The sequence below is a fragment of the Oncorhynchus tshawytscha genome, linkage group LG04 (genome assembly GCF_018296145.1).
Source record: "Oncorhynchus tshawytscha isolate Ot180627B linkage group LG04, Otsh_v2.0, whole genome shotgun sequence".
Lineage (NCBI taxonomy): Eukaryota > Metazoa > Chordata > Actinopteri > Salmoniformes > Salmonidae > Oncorhynchus > Oncorhynchus tshawytscha.
Genome location: NC_056432.1, coordinates 24460838 through 24479536, shown reverse-complemented (window position 1 = coordinate 24479536; position 18699 = coordinate 24460838). Strand labels below are relative to the sequence as shown.

The window sequence follows — 18699 nt, the reverse complement described above, 5'->3', positions numbered from 1 at the left end:
CAATTAAAGGTATAAAAGGAAAAATAACATCATCTTGCTCTGTCTGTCTACCTGTCTGCTGTACAGCTTTACAATACCTCTGCTGGCATATAGTGTATGTGTCTGGTGCATTGTGTTGTCACTCTTTCTCTCTCTCCCCCCCATCTCTCTGTTGTGTGTCTACTGATTTACTGCACCTCTTGTTAACTGGGGGATCAATGGCTCTGCAGAGGGAGCTCCAGGTCATTGACAGCTATACTGCCTCAGCTGCCTCTCTCTCTCATCTCTCCTCTTAATCCCATATCTTCTCTGTCCTCTCCTCTCTGTACTTTCTCGTCTCTCTTCCTGCACTGGGGAGTGTGGGGAACTGTTTCCTTCTGCTCCACATTTGAATCTTAGCATGGTTGTCCTGAATAATAAGCTTACGCTTGCCTCAATAGACTCGGAATAGCTTTTATCTGCTCTGTGCCTCTAATTTTACCCAGTTCATTTCTACCACACAGTGGTGTTATTCGATGATAAGCACTGGGTGGTTCTGTTCTGTTCTGTGTGTGTGTCTGTGTCTCTGTGTGTGTGTGTTTAGGTGTGTGTTCTTGTGGAAGTGTACGCCTGTGTGTGTCCATGTGTAAAGCTGTTCTCCCGTGTAGCTGTGGAAACCCATTTGCCATGGAGGCAGAGATACACTGGGGAGAGATGAATAATAGATCAGGGAAAAATGGGAGCTTGAGTAGAGCGGTCTGACCCGAGAGCGATTCAGTGAAGAGTACTGAAGGAAAGTAGTATCTAGAGCTGTAACCGATACCTCAGTCCCTATCCTGTTTTCTTTACTAAAATATACCCGCTGGTTAACTCATTTCATTCCATTACATTGAAATGATACTGTCTTTCGGGCAGACACACTGACTTCACAAGGCCTAGTTCTGTGTAAGGGAATGTGTGGTGTTAGCAGCTCTTGGAAGCACATCACTGAGGGGACAGGTGGCAGATTGATATTGCCCTTAGCTCACCTGAGTGTGTGAAACAGGCTGGAGTGTACTATTGTGTGTGTGTGTGTAACAGCTGAGAAGTCCTGTGGTGATTTATAAGGGCCCTATCAAATCAGAGGCCTGGGGTGGGTGGAGTGCTTGTTTCTCACCTCTCTGTGCAGTGGGCAGGAGGGAACTGTGAGAGGCTGTGGGGGAAGACTGTGAGAAAGACAGAGAGAAAGGGGTGAGGTGGAGAACAACGTTTCCCAGGCAAGTAGCTCTACACAGAGAGAAAGGGGTGAGGTGGAGAACAACGTTTCCCAGGCAAGTAGCTCTACACAGAGAGAAAGGGGTGAGGTGGAGAACAACGTTTCCCAGGCAAGTAGCTCTACACAGAGAGAAAGGGGTGAGGTGGAGAACAACGTTTCCCAGGCAAGTAGCTCTACACACAAAGGAAGAGTGTGGTTAACAACCACACACACACACACACGACACGACACGTGAAGACCCTCACACACAGACACGTGAAGACCACAGACACGTCCCTCACACACAGACACGTGAAGACCCTCACACACAGACACGTGAAGACCCTCACACACAGACACGTGAAGACCCTCACACACAGACACGTGAAGACCCTCACACACAGACACGTGAAGACCCTCACACACAGACACGTGAAGACCCTCACACACAGACACGTGAAGACCCTCACACACAGACACGTGAAGACCCTCACACACAGACACGTGAAGACCCTCACACACAGACACGTGAAGACCCTCACACACAGACACGTGAAGACCCTCACACACAGACACGTGAAGACCCTCACACAGACACGTGAAGACCCTCACACACAGACACGTGAAGACCCTCACACACAGACACGTGAAGACCCTCACACACAGACACGTGAAGACCCTCACACACAGACACGTGAAGACCCTCACACACAGACACGTGAAGACCCTCACGTGAAGACCCCCTCACACACAGACACGTGAAGACCCTCACACACAGACACGTGAAGACCCTCACACACAGACACGTGAAGACCCTCACACACAGACACGTGAAGACCCTCACACACAGACACGTGAAGACCCTCACACACAGACACGTGAAGACCCACACACAGACACGTGAAGACACACACAGACACGTGAAGACCCTCACACACAGACACGTGAAGACCCTCACACACAGACACGTGAAGACCCTCACACACAGACACGTGAAGACCCTCACACAGACACGTGAAGACCACGTCACACACAGACACGTGAAGACCCTCACACACAGACACGTGAAGACCCTCACACACAGACACGTGAAGACCCTCACACACAGACACGTGAAGACCCTCACACACAGACACGTGAAGACCCTCACACACAGACACGTGAAGACCCTCACACACAGACACGTGAAGACCCTCACACACAGACACGTGAAGACCCTCACACACAGACACGTGAAGACCCTCACACACAGACACGTGAAGACCCTCACACACAGACACGTGAAGACCCTCACACACAGACACGTGAAGACCCTCACACACAGACACGTGAAGACCCCCTCACACACAGACACGTGAAGACCCTCACACACAGACACGTGAAGACCCTCACACACAGACACGTGAAGACCCTCACACACAGACACGTGAAGACCCTCACACACAGACACGTGAAGACCCTCACACACAGACACGTGAAGACCCTCACACACAGACACGTGAAGACCCTCACACACAGACACGTGAAGACCCTCACACACAGACACGTGAAGACCCTCACACACAGACACGTGAAGACCCTCACACACGTGAAGACTCACACACAGACACGTGAAGACACAGACACGTGAAGACCCTCACACACAGACACGTGAAGACCCTCACACACAGACACGTGAAGACCCTCACACACAGACACGTGAAGACCCTCACACACAGACACGTGAAGACCCTCACACACGTGAAGACCCTCACACAGACACGTGAAGACCCTCACACACAGACACGTGAAGACCCTCACACACAGACACGTGAAGACCCTCACACACAGACACGTGAAGACCCTCACACAGACACGTGAAGACCCTCACACACAGACACGTGAAGACCCTCACACACAGACACGTGAAGACCCTCACACACAGACACGTGAAGACCCTCACACACAGACACGTGAAGACCCTCACACACAGACACGTGAAGACCCTCACACACAGACACGTGAAGACCCTCACACACAGACACGTGAAGACCCTCACACACGTGAAGACAGACACACAGTGAAGACCCTCACACACAGACACGTGAAGACCCTCCCTCACACACAGACACGTGAAGACCCTCACACACAGACACGTGAAGACCCTCACACACAGACACGTGAAGACCCTCACACACAGACACGTGAAGACCCTCACACACAGACACGTGAAGACCCTCACACACAGACACGTGAAGACCCTCACACACAGACACGTGAAGACCCTCACACACAGACACGTGAAGACCCTCACACACAGACACGTGAAGACCCTCACACACAGACACGTGAAGACCCTCACACACAGACACGTGAAGACCCTCACACACAGACACGTGAAGACCCTCACACACAGACACGTGAAGACCCTCACACACAGACACGTGAAGACCCTCACACACAGACACGTGAAGACCTCACACACAGACACGTGAAGACCCTCACACACAGACACGTGAAGACCCTCACACACAGACACGTGAAGACCCTCACACACAGACACGTGAAGACCCTCACACACAGACACGTGAAGACCCTCACACACAGACACGTGAAGACCCTCACACACAGACACGTGAAGACCCTCACACACAGACACGTGAAGACCCTCACACACAGACACGCGTGAAGACCCTCACACACAGACACGTGAAGACCCTCACACACAGACACGTGAAGACCCTCACACACAGACACGTGAAGACCCTCACACACAGACACGTGAAGACCCTCACACACAGACACGTGAAGAAGACCTCACACACAGACACGTGAAGACCCTCACACACAGACACGTGAAGACCCTCACACACAGACACGTGAAGACCCTCACACACAGACACGTGAAGACCCTCACACACAGACACGTGAAGACCCTCACACACAGACACGTGAAGACCCTCACACACAGACACGTGAAGACCCTCACACACAGACACGTGAAGACCCTCACACACAGACACGTGAAGACCCACACACACAGACACGTGAAGACCGTCACACACAGACACGTGAAGACCCTCACACACAGACACGTGAAGACCCTCACACACAGACACGTGAAGACCCTCACACACAGACACGTGAATGACCCTCACACACAGACACGTGAAGACCCTCACACACAGACACGTGAAGACCCTCACACACAGACACGTGAATAACCTCACACAGACACGTGAAGACCCTCACACACAGACACGTGAAGACCCTCACACACAGACACGTGAAGACCCTCACACACAGACACGTGAAGACCCTCACACACAGACACGTGAAGACCCTCACACACAGACACGTGAAGACCCTCACACACAGACACGTGAAGACCCTCACACACAGACACGTGAAGACCCTCACACACAGACACGTGAAGACCCTCACACACAGACACGTGAAGACCCTCACACACAGACACGTGAAGACCTCACACACAGACACGTGAAGACCCTCACACACAGACACGTGAAGACCCTCACACACAGACACGTGAAGACCCTCACACACAGACACGTGAAGACCCTCACACACAGACACGTGAAGACCCTCACACACAGACACGTGAAGACCCTCACACACAGACACGTGAAGACCCTCACACACAGACACGTGAAGACCCTCACACACAGACACGTGAAGACCCTCACACACAGACACGTGAAGACCCTCACACACAGACACGTGAAGACCCTCACACACAGACACGTGAAGACCCTCACACACAGACACGTGAAGACCCTCACACACAGACACGTGAAGACCCTCACACACAGACACGTGAAGACCCTCACACACAGACACGTGAAGACCCTCACACACAGACACGTGAAGACCCTCACACACAGACACGTGAAGACCCTCACACACAGACACGTGAAGACCCTCACACACACACGTGAAGACCCTCACACACAGACACGTGAAGACCCTCACACACAGACACGTGAAGACCCTCACACACACACACGTGAAGACCCTCACACACAGACACGTGAAGACCCTCACACACAGACACGTGAAGACCCTCACACACAGACACGTGAAGACCCTCACACACAGACACGTGAAGACCCTCACACACAGACACGTGAAGACCCTCACACACAGACACGTGAAGACACGTGAAGACCCTCACACACAGACACGTGAATACCCTCACACACAGACACGTGAATAACCTCACACACAGACACGTGAATAACCTCACACACAGACACGTGAATAACCTCACACACAGACACGTGAATAACCTCACACACAGACACGTGAATGACCCTCACACACAGACACGTGAATGCCCTCACACACAGACACGTGAATAACCTCACACACAGACACGTGAATAACCTCACACACAGACACGTGAATAACCTCACACACAGACACGTGAATAACCTCACACACAGACACGTGAATACCCTCACACACAGACACGTGAATACCGTCACACACAGACACGTGAATACCCTCACACACAGACACGTGAATACCCTCACACACAGACACGTGAATACCCTCACACACAGACACGTGAATACCCTCACACACAGACACGTGAATACCCTCACACACAGACACGTGAATAACCTCACACACAGACACGTGAATAACCTCACACACAGACACGTGAACAACCTCACACACAGACACGTGAACAACCTCACACACAGACACGTGATTACCCTCACACACAGACACGTGATTAACCTCACACACAGACACGTGAATAACCTCACACACAGACACGTGAATAACCTCACACACAGACACGTGAATACCCTCACACACAGACACGTGAATACCGTCACACACAGACACGTGAATGCCCTCACACACAGACTCGTGAATACCCTCACACATTTCAGCTAGTGCATTTATGGACAGATAACAGTAAAACCCACGCATATTGGACACAATACCTCTGTTGCCAATGACAAAGAATGCAGTTGAAATCGTAACCTTGTGATAACATGTAAATGATCATAAGGTAGTCTAATTAACTCGTTTACTACCAGATAATTTCAGGCTTAGTTTCCCTCTCCTCGAACATTGTGGTTGTTGTGACTTCATCGTGAATATCAGAGGGGGAGTAAAGAGCACCCCCTACTGGTCTGTCTTGGCATTTCACATTTGCTTTTCATATTGAGTTTCCAATGGTTGCCACCTGCAATTCGCTTTCCAATTGTCCTTTACGCTTGATCTTCTGCACCTAAATAAGAAATGCCATAACATGTATAAAAGCAAGGTATAAAAACAACCCTACAACTAGTAACTTATTCTTCCAAATAGGAAGAAACTAGAGTGGAATTTTAATTTTTTTAAACTTTTATTTAACTAGGCAAGTCAGTTAAGAACAAATTATTATTTTCAATGACAGCCTAGGAACAGTGGGTTAACTGCCTTGTTTAGAGGTAGATCAACAGATTTTTACCTTGTCGGCTCTGGGATTTGATCTGGGCCTCTACGCCTATGTAGGCGCTCTAACCGCTAGGCTATCTGCCACCCCAGGTAGCCTAGGGGTTAGTATAATAAGGAGCATATCACCTTATTAAGTGTTTGAGGGATAGTTCCTAATGAACAAGGCCTCTGGTTATCTGTCTATCCGCAGTGTACAGAGCACAGAGTTGCAGAGACACTTGCAGAGTTTGCTCCAGTCCTCTGTGATGCGAATTTGACAAAGAGACAATTAGCAGGTGATTTTTGTCATTTCAACATCAGCAAGCCACTTCCTCATCTCAACTTCCTCCATTCACTTCCCCATTTGAGAACACAGATAAACCCAGAGATTGTTTGTGCTGTCTAAAAGATAGAATTGTTTTTATTTCTTTCTGTGTGTTCTGAAGATGAAGACACCAAAGGAGGAGGCATGGTAAGAGAGATCCTTTATACTTGCACTTCTAGCTCATTGAATTATGAAGCAGTTAATGGTACTATGCTGCCCAGCTCTCTGCCCTTGGCTGAGTGAGTAGGATTTGTTTTGGTGCTCATGTCTCCTTCTGTTAATTGATTAACGGTGTTGGACTGTTCAGACTGGAGAGCTAGCTATCTGGTGAGAACAGGCCAGGGGAAGCAGCAGGGATTACACAGCCCTACCACTGCACTGCTTTGCTCTCCACTGGAGCCCTCAGCCCTGTCTCCATTAGATAGAATTAAAGGATAAATAACAGAATAAATTATGAAGGCCCATCCAGACCAAACCGATGAAATTGTATAGATGCTCTGTGTCATTATTGCTTATTTGTCTGTTTTGGGTGCTTTGTGAAGTGCATTACTCCTGCTGTTCTCTTTCCCTGGGCAGGGCCTGCCTGCCTCTCCCAGTCCTCCATCACATCAATATAAAATGAAGCATTTTTGTAGTTTTCTCCTTTTCTCCCCCTGTCTTCCTGGTGCAAGATAAACAGATGAGGTGATATAATGGCTCCGTCAGCATTTCTCTAACAGGGCCTAATTTGTTCTATCGGGAGGAAATCACATTGCTCTCAGTTTAATTAAGTCCTACTCAAGTCAGGCTGGAAAGTCAGTCTGGGAGAGAGGTGAGGACAAGAGAGAGCAGAGAATGAAGAGAGTGCCAAGGGTTGACGGAACCAAGGCGATTAAAAAGGTTAATGGGTCCTTACTAACTCATGGAATACGACAACACTCCTACAATACTGTAGCCTAAACGCATATGTGTTCAGTGAACATGTGTACCTTTACTGTACATTTGTAAGGTACTTCCTCCTGGTAAAATCTGACCAGCAGCCTTAGTAATAGATGTAAATACAACTAAATGTTCAGTAGATCTTAGGAGCAAGTGTGAGGCCTTTAGGTTAGCAACTGTAGACTCGTGACCATGGCCCTGGTGAAGGGGTGGAGGGAGGATGTAGGTCAGCAGTGGCCCAAACGCATGAGCCCCAGCTGCAGCTGCAGGAAGGACCAGGTCACTGGCCCCAGAAGAACTCAAGGGTCTTGTTAAAAGCTTAAAGTTAGATATACTAGCTTCCCATATTTTGAAATAAAATGTAGAAAGGAATGCTGTTGGGTGTTTTTGCTCAGCAAGAGGTTATATGGTTGAATGATCTCATGGTGTTAACATGTAATGTTTACAAATGCTGTAGCACTTCCACGTGCCTGTGAGAGCGCTAAGGGCTCTTGTTGGATGTTGCTCTCTTCTGGTGGGAATGAGTTGTTTAATCACAAACAATGCCCTCCATGAAACGCCTGAATTATATATGTCTTTCAAGCATACATGGGACACACATGCACACAGCTGTCTGACATACACTACTGTTCAAAAGTTTGGGGTTATTTAGAAATATCCTTGTTTTTGAAAGAAACGCTCATTTATTGTCTGTTAAAATAACATCAAATTGATCAGAAATACAGTGTAGACATTAACAATGTTTTAAATGACTATTGTAGCTGGAAACAGCAGATTTTTTATGGAATATCTACATAGGTGTACAGAGACCCATTATCAGCAACCATCACTCCTGTGTTCCAATGGCACGTTGTGTTAGCTAATCCAAGTTTATAATTTTAAAGGCTAATTTATCATCAGAAAACCCTTTTGCAATTATGTTAGCACAGCTGAAAACTGTTGTTCTGATTAAAGAAGCAATGCAACTGGCCTTCTTTAGACTAGTTGAGTATCTGGAGCATCAGCATTTGTGGGTTCGATTACAGGCTCAAAATGGCCAGAAACAAAGCACTTTCTTCTGAAACTTGTCTGTCTATTCTTGTTCAGAGAAATGAAGGCTATTCCATGAGAGAAATTGCCAAGAAACTGAAGATCTTGTACAATGCTGTGTACTACTCCCTTCACAGAACAGTGCAAACTGGCTCTAATCAGAATAGAAAGTGGAGTGGGAGGCCCCAGTGCACAACTGAGCAAGAGGACAAGTACGTTAGAGTGTCTAGTTTGAGAAACAGACAACTCACAAGTCCTCAACTGGCAGCTTCCTTAAATAGCACCCGCAAAACACCAGTCTCAATGTCACCAATGAAGAGGTGACTACGGGATGCTGGTCTTCTAGGCAGAGTTGCAAAGAAAAAGCCATATCTCAGACTGGCCAATAAAAAGAAAAGATTAAGATGGGCAAAAGAACACAGACACTGAACAGAGGAACTCTGCCTAGAAGGCCAGCATCCCGGAGTCGCTCTTCACTGTTGACGTTGAGACTGGTGTTTTGCGGGTACTATTTAATGAAGCTGCCAGTTGAGGACTTGTGTGGTGTCTGTTTCTCAAACTAGACACTCTAACATACTTGTCCTCTTGGTCAGTTGTGCACCGGGGCCTCCCACTCCTTTTTCTATTCTGGTTAGAGTCAGTTTGCGCTGTTCTGTGAAGGGAGTAGTACACAGCATTGTACAAGATCTTCAGTTTCTTGGCAATTTCTCTCATGGAATAGCCTTCATTTCTCTGAACAAGAATAGACAGACAAGTTTCAGAAGAAAGTGCTTTGTTTCTGGCCATTTTGAGCCTGTAATCGAACCCACAAATGCTGATGCTCCTGATACTCAACTAGTCTAAAGAAGGCCAGCTGCATTGCTTCTTTAATCAGAACAACAGTTTTCAGCTGTGCTAACAGAATGGCAAAAGGGTTTTCTAATGATCAATTAGCCTTTAAAATGATAAACTTGGATTATCTAACATAACGTGCCATTGGAACACATGTGTGATGGTTGCTGATAATGGGTCGTTTTCCAGCTACAATTGTCATTTACAACATTAATAATGTCTACACTGTATTTCTGATCACATTTTACAAAAAATGTGCTTTTCTTTCAAAAACAAGGACATTTCTAAGTGACCCCAAACTTTTGAATGGTAGTATACATCAATGCTATAGTTTAGGTCATTACCCTGGCCTTCACGCTTCAAATCTCTACTCTACTACTCTGTGGCTTGGCCCTGCGTAGCACTACAATAGTTCCCCTGAGAGTGAGTGGAGATAAGGAAGGTCAGACCCAGAGTGTCCAGGTCACGTGGGCCTTTTATTTCTCCAGAGTTCATTGAAAGGATCCCCTGGCAAAGGATTACAGGACTCTACTCATATCAAAGCAGCATCTTGTTAGGGATTTTATAAGGGAGGTGCTGGAGAGAGAGAGAGAGAGAGAGAGGAGAAAGAGACAGAGAGAGAGATGGGGGAAGGGATCTCCTAGATCAATGGTATTAATGTTACATAACACCTTTGGGAAACTGAGAAAATGTATATCATTCTACTGTAATTAAGTGACATGCTTCTTGCATGTATTGAAATACTATGTAAGTTAATACAGTGTAATAATTCAGTCATACGAAGTTGCTCTCTTCTTTGCTACCGTTGTCTAAGCACTCAACTGTTTTGGTTGTGTTGACACCAAAATGGCTGCCTTTTCTTCTATGTGGTCCTCTCCATCACTGCAGATCAGTTGTTCTTTTTCTTCACATAGAGTAGCAGCAGCAGCAACAGAAGCTCAGTCTGCGGTCTCTTACCCTATCTCCTCTGACAGGTGACCTTTCTCTGCAGCCTGGTCTGCCCTGTGTGGGAGTGCCCTCTATTACCAGACTGGAGCTGAGGTCATGTTTTCTCAAAAGGGACTTACCAACACACACTCACACAGGCTCCTCGTGACCCACATGCTTTGTGCACAGCTTTCTATCGCTTTCTATTTTAGATGTCTCTGAGAGTAAACAACCGTCTTCGTCCTCTGTGTGGAGTGTGTGTTCTGAATCATGCCCTGGTTCAACAGTCAGTAGATAAGTCAAGCTGTCCTGACTGTGTTTGTGGTATAGCTAGTGTAGTACACGTGACCATGGACTATTCGCACAATGGCATCATATTCCACATCTGTGTAAGTGTGGCCGTTCTAACTGAGAATGTGCGGTTCTTAAAAAGTATGAACTAACTGTAGTGTCATTATTTTTTACTCTTTTGAAAACTTGATTTCATATTGGATGTTTTTCTCTCTGTAGGGTCCCTCCCCTCCCTGTTAAGAACCTTACTGTCTCTGGACCAGTTCACCCAGCAATTGCAGGTAATTGTTCTCCTCTTTTGCAATTAGAAAGAACTTTTTTTTCCCGAGGCTGCATTTAATTGAGTGCTTTAACTTTCGCATCCATTCTTACTCATAATAGTAAACCAACATGACTCTTTTCTTTATTGTATGCATGTGTGTCTATGCCAGGTATTACCGGTATCCTGATGTGTGCGGCTGGCCTGCCTGTGTGTCTGACCAGGGCCCCTAAACCCATTCTGCACCCGCCGCCCATAAACAAGAGTGACATGAAGCCTGTGCCTGGGGTCAACGGCATCTGCCGCAAGACCAAGAAGAAGCACCTCAGGAGAGGTCTGTATGTATGACAGGGAGGACTCTTAGGACCACTGGAGGGGAGAAGGGTCTGTCATGGAGCGTGAGACAGATGCTATTGAGACATTGAGATGTAAAGTAAATATCTTCTCTGGATAAGAAGGGAAAGGGAGGGCTAACAGTCACACCCACCACATTGAAATGAACAGAGTTTTTCCACAACTATAATTAAGAGGAAGCTATTGTAGTGAGATGGGTTGATGATGATCTAGTGGTGAGATGTGTGGCTTTAGGTTTGGCGCTAGGCCAAAGTCTATTTGACGCTGTGGAAATTCCAGGCGACCCCGGGCAAGTTTTTGTCCTAATTGGTCAGTGAGGCTGTGGGTTTTCCAGCCCTGCATCACTCTGTTTACCCAGACCCCACCTCTATTCCATTCCTCTCTTCCCTCTATCCTTCCATCCCCGGCCTTAGACCCAGGCGGTGAAATTGGGATGGGATGACAACAAAGATTGACTAATGGGTCGCAGCCAATTGTTCCTGTGTTGGTGCAGCATAGCCCACGTGGAGCAAGGCAGAAAAGGACAGATATTTGTGGTTATCCTGACCTGTTCTGGCTGCCACTCAAAAGGAGGCTAAAGAGGCCTTTGAGCCGGCTAATGAAGCCATTAAAAAGGCAGTGCCTGAAATGCATAGGAGAGAGTGTGGTAAGTTGAGCCAAATTGTTAGTTGAGTCATCCCTAGTTTCTAGGAAACCATACACAAAATGAAGTGTGACCAAATATTTAGGAAGAGGTCATAATTTCATGGAATCTGTGAAAGAAAAAACCACATGGCAAAGTGGTGAGCAAGTTAGGTCCAAAAGATTGTTTTATACATCAGTTGAGGTCTCTATAATCTACAATATGAGGTTCTAAACCTAGGATGAAAGTGCATCCTTGTAGCTGTGTGGGCTAATATAGTCAAAATGTTTACCTTGGGGCAGTGTTGTAAAGTACTTAAGTAAAAATAATTGAAAGTACTAAACTCAGCAAAAAAAGGAACTTCCTCTCACTGTCAACTGCGTTTATTTTCAGCAAACTTGTGTAAACATTTGTATGAACATAACAAGATTCAACAACTGAGATGTAAACTGAACATGTTCCACAGACATGTGACTAACATAAATGGAATAATGTGTCCCTGAACAAAGGGGGGGGGGTCAAAATCAAAAGTAACAGTCAGTATCTGGTGTCAGTCAGTACCAGCTGCATTAAGTACTGCAGTGCATCTCCTCCTCATGGCTGCAGATGTTACCCCACTCTTCCACCAAGGCACCTGCAAGTTCCCGGACATTTCTGGGGGGAATGGCCCTAGCCCTCACCCTCCGATCCAACAGGTCCCAGACATGCTCAATGGGATTCAGATCCGGGCTCTTCGCTGGCCATGGCAGAACACTGACATTCCTGTCTTGCAGGAAATCACACACAGAACGAGCAGTATGTCTGGTGGCATTGTCATGCTGGAGGGTCATGTCAGGATGAGTCTGCAGGAAGGGTACCACATGAGGGAGGAGGATGACTTCCCTGTAACGCACAGTGTTGAGATTGCCTGCAATGACAACAAGCTCAGTCCGATGATGCAGTGACACACCACCCCAGACCATGACGGACCCTCCACCTCCAAATCAATCCCGCTCCAGAGTACAGGCCTCGGTGTAACGCTCATTCATTCGGCGACAAACGCTAATCCAACCATCACCCCTGGTGAGACACAACCGTGACTCGTCAGTGAAGAGCACTTTTTGCCAGTCCTGTCTGGTCCTGCAACAGTGGGTTTGGAGGGATTGTGCCTTCCTGGTGTAACTCAGGCAGCTGTTCTTGCCATCCTGTACCTGTCCCACAGGTGTGATATTTGGATGTACCGATCCTGTGCAAGTGTTGTTACACATTTTCTGTCACTGTCATTTTCTGTCACTACGATGACAGGATCAGCTGTCCATCCTGTCTCCCTGTAGCATCGTCTTAGTAAGGACATTGCAATATATTGCCCTGGCCACATCTGCAGTCCTCATGCCTCCTTGCAGCATGCCTAAGGCACGTTCACGCAGATGAGCAGGGACCCTGGGCATCTTTCTTTTGGTGTTTTTCAGAGTCAGTAGAAAGGCCTCTTTATTGTCCTAAGTTTTCATAGTGGTGACCTTAATTTTTATTTTTTATTTCACCTTTATTTAACCAGGTAGGCTAGTTGAGAACAAGTTCTCATTTACAACTGTGACCTGGCCAAGATAAAGCAAAGCAGTGTGACACATGCAACAACACAGATTTACACATGGAATAAACAATAAACAAGTCAATGAGACAGTAGAAAAAAATTAAGTCTATATACATTGTGTGCAAGAGGCATGAGGAGGTAGGCAATAAATAGGCCATAGGAGCGAATAATTACAATTTAGCAGATTAACACTGGAGTGATAAATGAGCAGATGATGATGTGCAAGTAGAGATACTGGTGTGCAAAAGAGCAGCGAAGTAAATAAAAACAGTATAGGGATGAGGTAGGTAGATTGGGTGGGCTATTTACAGATGGACTATGTACAGCTGCAGCGATCGGTTAGCTGCTCAGATAGCTGATGTTTAAAGTTGGTGAGGGAAATCAAAGTCTCCAACTTCAGCGATTTTTGCAATTCGTTCCAGTCACTGGCAGCAGATAACTGGAAGGAAAGGTGGCCAAATGAGGTGTTGGCTTTGGGGATGATCAGTGAGATATACCTGCTGGAACGTGTACTACAGGTGGGTGTTGTTACCGTGACCAGTGAACTGAGATAAGGCGGAGCTTTACCTAGCATATACTTATAGATGACCTGGAGCCAGTGGGTCTGGCGACGAATATGTAGCGAGGGCCAGCCGACTAGAGCATACAGGTCGCAGTGGTGGGTGGTATAAGGTGATTTGGTAACAAAACGGATGGCACTGTGATAGACTGCATCCAGTTTGCTGAGTAAAGTATTGGAAGCTATTTTGTAGATGACATCGCCGAAGTCGAGGATCGGTAGGATAGTCAGTTTTACTAGGATAAGTTTGGCGGTGTGAGTGAAGGAGGCTTTGTTGCGTAATAGAAAGCCGACTAGATTTGATTTTAGATTGGAGATGTTTGATATGAGTCTGGAAGGAGAGTTTACAGTCTAGCCAAACACCTGGGTACTTATAGAAGTCCAAAAATTCTAGGTCGGAACAATCCAGAGTGGTGATGCTAGTCGTGCGTGTGGGTGCAGGTAGCGAACGGTTGAAAAGCATGCATTTGGTTTTACTAGTGTTTAAGAGCAGTTGGAGGCCACGGAAGGAGTGTTGTATGGCATTGAAGCTCGTTTGGAGGTTAGATAGCACAGTGTCCAAGGAAGGGCCGGAAGTATACAGAATGGTGTCGTCTGCGTAGAGGTGGATCAGGGAATCGCCAGCAGCAAGAGCAACATCATTGATATATACAGAGAAAAGAGTCGGCCCGAGAATTGAACCCTGTGGCACCCCCATAGAGACTGCCAGAGGACCGGACAACATACCCTCCGATTTGACACACTGAACTCTGTCTGCAAAGTAGTTGGTGAACCAGGCGAGGCAGTCATTAGAAAAACCAAGGCTATTGAGTCTGCCAATAAGAATACGGTGATTGACAGAGTCGAAAATTATGTACTTTCTACTCCATACTTTTACCCTGACACCCAAAAGTACTCGTTACATTTTGAATGCTCAGCAGGACAGGAAAATGGTCTAATTCACACACATCAAGAGAACATTCCTGGCCATCCCTACTGCCTCTGATCTGGTGGACTCACTAAACACATGCATCCTTTGTAAATTATGTTGCGGTGTTGGAGCATGCCCCTGCCTACCTGTAGCTTTTTTTTTAAATAAGAAAATTGTGCCATCTGGTTTGCTTAATATAAGGAATTTTAAATGATTTATACTTTTACTTTAGATACTTAAGTATATTTTAGCAATTACATTTACTTTTGATACTTAAGTATATTTAAAACGATATACTTTTAGACTTTTACTCAAGTAGGATTTTACTGGGTGATTTCACTTTTACTTGAGTCATTTTAATAGTAACGTATCTTTACTTTTACTCAAGTATGACAATTGGGTACTTTTTCCACCACTGCCTTGGGGTAAGTTGAGCCAATGGCTATGATACCCCATACAAATAATGATCACATTTAGTCCATTTTATGCATAATATGCATAGTATTTTTGCAATGTGTCATGCATATGAACTCAGGATAGTGCATTATTATTGTTACAAAGCTGACATCATCGTTGAGGTTCTTGAGAGAGCAGCCAAGGAAGTGAGAGAAGGGAAGAAGTCCAATTCGAGCTGCAGCAAGGGATGATAAAATAGACTGAATGACACTGAAGGAAAAAAAGAAAATGAGAATGTACCTGTGTGAAAGTGAGGCTATGATAGAGTAGCAGAGGAACACAAGGTCTCATCTGATCACATTGAGTCTGAGATGCTAAACATATCAAGAATTTTACAGACCGTTTCATAGACTTAGTAGCCTCAAATGCAGAGAACTTGCCTACGGATGGTCACATTGAAACAACAACTGGTCCAGAAATGGAAGGGGAAGTGATATTGAACAGATAGATCTATATCTGAAAAGAATGTGGGTATACATTTAAGATATACAATATACCACACCCCCATTCCATGAATTCAACTTTGACCTACCAGCACCATCACCCACTGTCACAGGAGATCATCAACCACTTACCCAACCTATGCTCAACTTACTCCATACTTAGGGTAAATTGTGCCAAGCTATGTTTTCAAAACGGTTGTTTACATGAATTCTGATTACTTCCAGAGATACACAACATCCTGAAAGAATACTATATTTTCCTTGACGTAGTGATACTGAATGTAAAAGATGTCTCAACTTACCCCACTCTCCCCTAACTCAAACCTTCTTCAATCTCTCTCTGTCTCTCTCTCACCCTCTCCATCGATTAATCACATTGTCGCTCTCATTTTTCTGTCTCTTTCTCCCTCTTCCTGTCAGCTATGCTAGCTTGGTTTCACTCTGAGATTAGCCTAGTGTGTGGGTGATGGCTCATTGTTCTGTGTCACTTTGAAGGTGACCTCCTCTTCAACATCGCACACTGTATTTATTCACCCACACTCTCTTCTTGGACTGGTCTCATCACAATCAAGCAGGGCTATGGTACTTTAGACCCAGACCAGTCACTGAGTTTACCTATTGCTCAAATAGAGGTCTCCTTATGCAGATTCATCTAGTCATCTTTGGGTCTTCAAAGGACAAAATGCATCTGTCTGCGAGTAATGATTGTGTGTGATTAAGTGTTTTTTGTTCCTTTCAACCACATGCCTTCAATGTTGTGTTTGATTGCAAGGGAAAAACCCAGAGGATGTGGTGCGGCGATACACAGAGAAAGTGAAAGTAGCCCCTGATGAGGTAAGGAGAGTCCTGGATGACACACACGTACACAGTTTTAATACAGTTTGTAATCATTATACAGTGTATTATTGCTATGCATCCCAACCCTACAGTAACATGCAGTAGCTCTTATGGTCTAACTGGTGCCCACTCACCTTCCCTTCCCAGGACTGCACCATCTGCAGGGAGAGGCTGGTGATGTCATCAGGCTACGAGGGTGTCAAGGGCATAAAGCCAGAGGTGGTGGGCAAACTTGGCAAATGTGGGCACATGTACCATCTGCTGTGCCTGGTTGCCATGTACAACAATGGCAACAAGGTGAGAAGGCGCATACGTGCCAGCGCTTGTTATGGTATCATAATATTATATTGTATAGTAGTGGGTGAAATTGTAAAGTAGTGGGTGAAATTACACCCCCCATTTGATGTGATGGGTTATGCTATGATAACAATTAGATTAGATTGATATCAAACTAATCGGAAGCAGTTCTTACTCTGCTAAACACAGTTCATGGTCATTTTAAAAGTCAATTAAGGACAGAAGAGGGATCGCAGTCATGAAACCAACTCTAGATTAGATTAAATTGGTTTGATTAGATTAGTTATGAATATTGAACATTGAATCTGTCCCTATCCAGGATGGCAGTCTGCAGTGCCCCACTTGTAAGGCTATCTATGGGGAGAAGACAGGCACACAGCCCCCTGGGAAGATGGAGTACCATGTCATCCCCCACTGCCTGCCCGGCTATCCAGAGGCCAAGACCATCCGCATCGTCTATGACATTCCTGCTGGCCTACAGGTCACCACCCTCATATCCTCCACACTCACACAGTCCACTCATCCACTGGCTGTCCTTCTTAAGTCTATTCTCTTCCATCTACGGTGCTATAACACTGCTGTGTCTGACATGAGGAGGCTTCAGAGGGTATTTGATAACGTGTTTCGTGTTGCTCAGGGGGTTGAAGTGTCCCTAAGCCGTGTGACTGCATCCTCATAAAGAGAAAGAGAGAACGATTCACCTCCTATCTTTGCAGGGAGAGGAGAGGGCTGCATATTTCATCCTTTCTGCAGAGCTGAGCTTTAATAGAGTCAATAAAGTGACCTTTCTACCAGAAGAGCAGGCTGAGCATCCCTGTGCAGGGGAGAGAGAGGCTGGGGCTGTCTGTCCCCTGTCATCCACACTGCAGCAGAACAACATGCCACGGCCCACTCACAGTGCCCCTGCACACCACTCAGACTCCTCACTCCCCCCTTTTAACACATCTACACTGACAGCTGTACTCTGTGTAAGAAAGTCACAATATAGTAATGATACAGTACATTCTGAAGTAGAGTGGAGTACAATGAGTATGGTGTGGCATGTCAACACATACGACCTGCATCACACAACATGACAGTTAATTGGTTGTTTTACAGCTTTTATAAAGAACATGTTTCTTGATGAAAGGGGGAAAGGGTTCATTTGGGAGGGGCAGCCATTTCCTCCAAAATTAATGCTTTAAAAGAGTGCAAATAAAGCCACCAGAGTAGTCAGACTACGAATATACAAGCTCGTCCCGGGGCACATTTGACATTTCCCTCTTGGCTGAATGTTAATTGAAAGAGAAAGAGAGGGGTTGTGACTGTTTCTGTCCTTTTCACCAGACCACAGAGCATCCCAACCCAGGGAAGAAGTTCAGCGCTAGGGGGTTCCCCCGGCACTGCTACCTCCCAGACAATAACAAAGGCAGGAGGGTAAGACTTACAGTATTATCTATCTGT

General features: G+C 46.2%; 1 protein-coding gene across 1 annotated transcript in view; it reads left to right on the top strand.

Annotated features, from left to right (window-relative positions):
- LOC112248365 (E3 ubiquitin-protein ligase DTX1) overlaps positions 1 to 18699 on the top strand; it is a 58868-nt gene that overhangs the window by 36132 nt on the left and 4037 nt on the right. Inside the window, exons 4-9 of the mRNA XM_024417323.2 lie at positions 11169 to 11230; positions 11381 to 11542; positions 16895 to 16956; positions 17107 to 17256; positions 17576 to 17737; positions 18583 to 18672. Coding sequence (XP_024273091.1) covers positions 11169 to 11230; positions 11381 to 11542; positions 16895 to 16956; positions 17107 to 17256; positions 17576 to 17737; positions 18583 to 18672 — 688 coding nt within the window. The remainder of the gene's footprint in view (positions 1 to 11168; positions 11231 to 11380; positions 11543 to 16894; positions 16957 to 17106; positions 17257 to 17575; positions 17738 to 18582; positions 18673 to 18699) is intronic.